This window comes from Mandrillus leucophaeus, unplaced genomic scaffold, assembly GCF_000951045.1.
Source record: "Mandrillus leucophaeus isolate KB7577 unplaced genomic scaffold, Mleu.le_1.0 Scaffold1382, whole genome shotgun sequence".
Taxonomy (NCBI): domain Eukaryota; kingdom Metazoa; phylum Chordata; class Mammalia; order Primates; family Cercopithecidae; genus Mandrillus; species Mandrillus leucophaeus.
Window position 1 is genome coordinate 170,306 of NW_012101346.1, and position 6,442 is coordinate 176,747.

General features: G+C 36.8%; 1 protein-coding gene across 1 annotated transcript in view; it reads left to right on the forward strand.

Moving 5' to 3' along the window:
* Positions 1–408, forward strand: part of LOC105534688 (mannose-binding protein A-like) — a 3,182-nt gene extending 2,774 nt beyond the window's left edge. The window contains 1 exon segment of the mRNA XM_011973480.1: positions 44–408. Within this exon segment, the coding sequence (XP_011828870.1) occupies positions 44–408 (365 nt within the window).
* The last annotated feature ends 6,034 nt before the right edge of the window (positions 409–6,442 follow it).

Consider the following 6,442-nt stretch of genomic DNA (forward strand, 5'->3'; position numbering starts at 1 on the left):
CCCTCCCTCCCTCCCTCCCTTCCTTCCTTCCTTCCTTCCTTCCTTCCTTTCTGGAAAATGTCTGGGAAAAAGCTCTTTGTGACCAATGGTGAGGGGATGCCTTTCTCCAAAGTGAAGAATCTATGTGCTGGGCTCCAGGCCACAGTGGCTGCCCACAAGAATGCCGAGGAGAATAAGGCCATCCAGGATGTGACCAAAGACAGTGCTTTCCTGGGCATCACACTTGAGGCCACCAAAGGTCAGTTCATGTACGTGATGGGCAGGAGACTGACCTACAGCAACTGGAAGAAGGATGAGTCACACGACCATGGCTCAGGGGAGGACTGTGTGATTCTCCTGAAGGACAGGCTCTGGAATGACATCTCATGCACATCCTGCTTCCTGGCTATCTGTGAGTTTCCCACCTGAAGAGGCACATTCCTCAGCCTCCTCCTTGGCTCGCAGCTGAAATATCTGCTGTCCCTCCAAATTAATATGTTGAAATCCTAACTCTCAAGGTGACAGTATTAGGAGATGGGGATTTGGGGAGGTAATTAGGCCATGAAAGCAGAGGCTAATGATTGGGATTAGTGTCCTTAGTGCCCCTAAAGAGACTTCAGAGTGCTAGTTAGCCCCCTTACACCCTATGAGGACAGCCAGAAGGTGCCACCTATGAACCAGAGAGCAGACCCTCACAAGACATCACATCTGTTGGTGTTTTGCTCTTGGACTTTCCAGCCTCCGGATCTGTAAGAAATACATTTCTGTTGTTTATAAGCCCTTCAGTTTGCAGTATTTTGTTACGGCAGCCTGAGGGGATTAAGACAGCACCAAGAACCAAAACCACACAATATTATAAAATACTAACAATGCAATGGCTGCACATAAGAGCTATTCAAAATTTTTATACTATGTTATACTCCACAAATTAAAACTGATTTTTTGCCCATTTTCTAATTAGATTGTTTGTTTTTTGACTGTTAAGTTTTGAGGGTTCATTATACATATTAGATACAAGTCCTTCATTGGATATGTGATCTGTAAATATTTTCTTCCATTCTGTAGCTTGTCTCTTCATACTCTTAACAGGGTCTTTCACTGAGCAAAATTTTCCATTTTGGTGAAGTCCAGTTTATCAATCTTCTTTTAATATATTGTGTTTTGGTGTCAAGTATATGGACTTTTTGCCTAGTCCAAGATAGCAAACATTTATTTTTTTCTAAAATTTTATAGTTTTACATTTTAATTCAAGTCTATCATCCATTTTGAGTTAATTTTTGTATAAGATGTGAACCTTGGATTGACGTCCCCCTCTCTCCTTGTCTTCCTCCCTCTGTTTCTCCCTCCATCCCTCCTTCACCTCTTTCTTTCTCTCTTTCTTTCCTTTCTTTCTTTCTCTTTCTTTCTTTCTTTCTTTCTTTCTCTTTCCTTCTTTTTCTTTCTTTTCTTTTTTTTTGGCAGAGTCTTACTCTGTTGCCCACACCCAGGTTGGAGTGCAGTGATGCAGTCTTAGCTCATTGCAACCTCTGCCTCCTGGGTTGAAGTCATTCTCATGCCTCAGCCTCCCAAGTAGCTGGGATTACAGGCACACACCACCATGCCCGGCTAATTTTTGTATTTTGTAGTAGAGACAGAGTTTTCTTGGTCAGGCTAGTCTCAAACTTCTGGCCTCAAGTGATTCACCCACCTTGGCTTCCCAAAGTGCTAACATTACAGGCACTAGTCACCACACTGGGCCCCCTTCCTTCCTTCCTTTTTATTCCTATGGATGTCCAATCACTTTAGTACCATTTGTTGAAAAGGTTGTCTTCCCTCCGTTGCATTGCTTTTGCTGTTTTGTTAAAAATGTTGAACATATTTGTTTGGGTCTGTTTCTGGGTTCTCCATTCTGTCATAGTGATATAAGTGTCCATCTTGCAGCCAATATCACAGTCTTTTTTTTTTCCCATCTCTCAAATAAAAGATTACTGGAACCGTCTCTCAGTGAGGTGGAGAACTTGATTTCAGGAAAACTGGTGTTCTATTCAGAGTACAAGGAAATATGTTACAGTTCTTAGCACCCTTCCTTTGTTTAATCTATACTCCTCAATCTTTGTCCAGTGTACCTTCACACAGGGGATATGGAGGTTGAGGATAGTTTGTTTTTTTCACTGAACATGGGACAGTTTTTGGTCTTTTTGTATTCTTTTGTATAATTTTGATACATTTTTGTGGTTGTATAAATCTGTAATGTATTTTTATTTGGTTTTTAACATTATTTTAATTGACAAAAATTGTATGTATTTATCTTGTACAACATGTTGTTTTGAAATATATCTACATTGTGGAATGGCTAAATGGAGTTAACTGCTACAGGTATTACCCACATACCCATCAGTCTTTTCTGGTAAGCATACTTACAATCTAGTCTCTTAGCAATTTTCAGGAATACAATACATTCTTATTCTTGTAGTCACCATGTTGTACAATACAACACAGTCTGGATTGCTGTAGCTCTATAATAAATCTTAAAATTGGGTGTATTAATTCTCCTTACTTTATTAATCATTTTGAAGATTGTTTTAGTTATTGTAGTTCTCTTGCCTTTCCATATACTTTTTAGAATAATCTTGTCAATACCTACAATCATGTTTGGATTTTGATAGCAATTGTATTGAACTTGTATAACAACTTGAGGAAATTAACATATTTACTGTGTTTGTTTACAATCCATGAATACATTATGTCTCTCCATTTATTTCGATCTTTGATTTCCTGCATCAGCACTTTCTAGTTTTCAGCATACATGCCCCTGTTTTGTTGTTATGCCTAGATATTTCGTTTTTAAAGTGATTGTAAATGGTATCTTATTTTTATTTTGTTGTTCATGTGTTCATCACTACTAAATAGAAATACAAGTGATACTATTTTATTTGTTATTTATTTATTTATTTTTAAAAGACTTTACTTTCTAGAGCAAGTATAGGTTCATGACAAAATTAAGTGAGAAGTGCAGAGATTTCCCATATATCCTCTGCCCTACATGTGCATAACCTCCCTCATTATGAACATCCCCCACCAGATTAGTACATTTGGTACAACTGATGAACTTGCATGAACACATCATTATCACTCAGCTTCCATAGTTTACATTAGTGTTCACTCTTGGTGTTGTACATTTCTATGTGTTTGACCATCATATAATGACCAGTGTCCACCACTATAGTATCACATGGAAGAGTTTCACTGCACTAAAAATCTTCTGTGCTCTGCCTCTTCCCCCCTCACTCTCCTGTAATGCCTGGCAATCACAGATCTTTTTTACTATCTTCACAGTTTTGCCTTTTCCTGACTGTCATAGTTGGAATCATACAGTATGTAGTCTGTTCAGATTGGCTTCCTTCACTTGATAATAGGCATTTAAGTTTTCCTCCATTTATTTTTATGGCTGGATAGCTGATTTCTCCTTAGCACTGAATAACCACCTCTTGTCTGGATGTACTATGGTTTATTTATCCATACACCTACTGAAGGACATCTTGGTTGCTTCCAAGTTTTGGGAAGTATGAATAAAGCTGCTATAAAAATTTGTGTGCAGGTTTTTAGGTGGGCATAAGCTTTCAGCTCCTTTGGATAAATACCAAGGAGTGTGATTGCTGGATCATATGTCAGGAATGTGTTTAGTTTTATGAGAAACTACCAAATCATGTTCCAAAGTGGCTGTGCCACATTACATTCCCATGATCAATGAATGAGTTTCTGTTGCTCTACATCCTTGGCAGCATTTGGTATTGTCAATGTTCCAAATTTTGGCAATTCTAATAAGTATGTAGGGGTATCTCATTATTTCAGTTTGCATTTTCCTGATGACATATGATATGGAGCATCTTTTCATATGCTTATATACTATCTGTATATCTTCTTTCGTAAGTTGTCTATCAAGGACTTTGGTCCATATTTTAATCAAGTCATGTTCTTATTGTTGAGTTGTAAGAGTTATTTGTATACAACATTTCTTTGTCAGATATGTATTTGCAAATATATTTTCTCCAAGTCTCCGTTTTGTTTTCTCATTCTCTTGAAATATATATTGCAAAGCAGACATTTTTTAATTGTAATAAAGTCCAGCTTATCTATTCTTTCTTTCACAGATCATGCCTCAGGGTTGTTTCTTAAAAGTGACTGCCAAACCCAAGGTCATTTAGACCTTCTCTGTTATCTTCTAGGAGTTTTCCAGTTTTGTGTTTTACATTTAGGTCTATGATTCATTTTGAGTTCATTTTTGTGAAAGGTGTAAGTTCTGTGTCTAGATTGACTCTTTGTTTTTGGCATGTAGATGTGCAGTTGTTGTAGCAATATTTGTTGAAAAGACTATTGTTCTTTCTTCGATGCCTTTGCTTCTTTCTCAAAGGTCAGTTTACTATATTAATGCAGTTCTATTTCTAGACTCTTTATCCTGTTCCATTGATCTTTTTGTCTGTATTTTCACCAATACACTATCTCGATTACTGTACCTGTGTAGCAAGTGTTGAAGTCAGGTAGTGTCAGTCCTCCAACTTTACTCTTCTTCAATATTGTGTTGGCTATTCTGTGTCTTTTGCCTCTCCACATACACTTTAGAATCAGCTTATCGACACCTACAAAATAATTTTCTGTAACTTAACTTGATATTTTATTAAATCTATAAGTCAATCTGGAAATAATTGGCATCTTAACAATATTAAGTCTTTCTATCTTTGAACACGGAATATCTCTCCATTTTTTGAGCTCTTCTTTGATTCCTTTTATCAGAGTTTTGTGGTTTTCCTTATGTCGGTCTTATACATATTTTGTTAGATGTATGCCTTAGTATTTTATTTTGGGGGTGGTAATGTAAATGGTATGGTGTTTTTAATTTCAAATTTTACTTGTTCATTGCTGGCATATAGAAAAGTGATTGATTTTTTTGTATTAAATTTGTATCCTGTAACCCTGCCATAACTGTTTAGTAATTCTAGTTTTTTCTTCATTGTCTTAGATTTTTTTACACAACTCGTTATGTTATGTGTGACAAAGACATTGTTTTTTCTTCCATCCCAATATATATACCTCTTATTTCCATTTTTTTGTCTTATTGCATTAGCTAAGACTTTCAGTAACATGTTGAAAGCTACTTGTAAATAGGGACAAACTTGCCTTTTTCATAATCTTAGTGGTAAAACTTTGGGTTTCTCACTATTAACTATTAGTTGAAGGCTTTTTAATAGATTTTTTTAATTAAGTAGTAAACCCTATTCATAGTTTACTGAGAGTTTTGGGTTTTGTCAAATACTTGCTCTGTATCTACTGATATGATCATGTGATTTTCCTTCTTTCACATGTTGATGTGATGGGTTGCATTAATTGATTTTCCAATTTTGAAACAGCCTTACAGGCCTGAGACCAATATTAATGGAAGGCAGCTATATCAGTGGGAAACACTGAGCCTTCTGACCTCAAGCCTTTCTTGTTGCTTTCATCCTGTCTGGCCCCTGGAGGCTGTGTGCTACTGGATAAACAAGTATGCCACTCTGATGCTCTTTCCCTTACATGGAATTCTTAAGATTTACTCACTGTCTTTTGTTTTCAACAAATGTAAAAGATTTGAACAAAAGTTTGATTATGATATATCTAGGTGTGGATTTCTTTGAGTTTATCCTACTTGAAATTTGTTGAGTTTCTTGGATGTATAGATTAATGACTGATTACAGTTTAAAATATGGACAAGGGTTGGTGAGAGTATACAGCAACTGGAAATGTCAAATACTGCTGATAGAAGTAGAAATTATTGGAGTTTGAAAAATGGTTTGACAGAATATACTTTATTTTATTTTATTTTTTCTTTTTTTTAAATTATACTTTAAGTTCTAGAGTACACATGCACAACATGCAGGTTTGCTACATATGTATACATGTGCCATGTTGGTTTGCTGCACCAATTAACTCATCATTTACATTAGGTATTTCTCCTAATGCTATCCCTCCCCCATCAACCCACCCCACGACAGGCCCCAGTGTGTGATGTTCCCCGCCCTGTGTCCATGTGTTCTCATTGTTCAGTTCCCACCTATGAGTGAGAACTTGTGGTGTTCGGTTTTCTGTCCTTGCAATAGTTTGCTCAGAATGATGGTTTCCAGCTTCATCCATGTCACTACAAAGGACATGAACTCATCCTTTTTTATGGCTGCATAGTATTCCATGGTATATATGTGCCACATTTTCTTAATCTAGTCTATCATTGGTGGACATTTGGGTTGGTTCCAAGTCTTCGCTATTGTGAATAGCGCCGCAATAAACATATGTGTGCACAAGTCTTTATAGTAGCATGATTTATAATCCTTTGGGTATACACCCAGTAATGGGATTGCTGGGTCAAATGGTATTTCTAGCTCTAGATCCCTGAGGAATCGCCACACTGTCTTCCACAATGGTTGAACTAGTTTACACTCCCACCAACAGTGTAAAA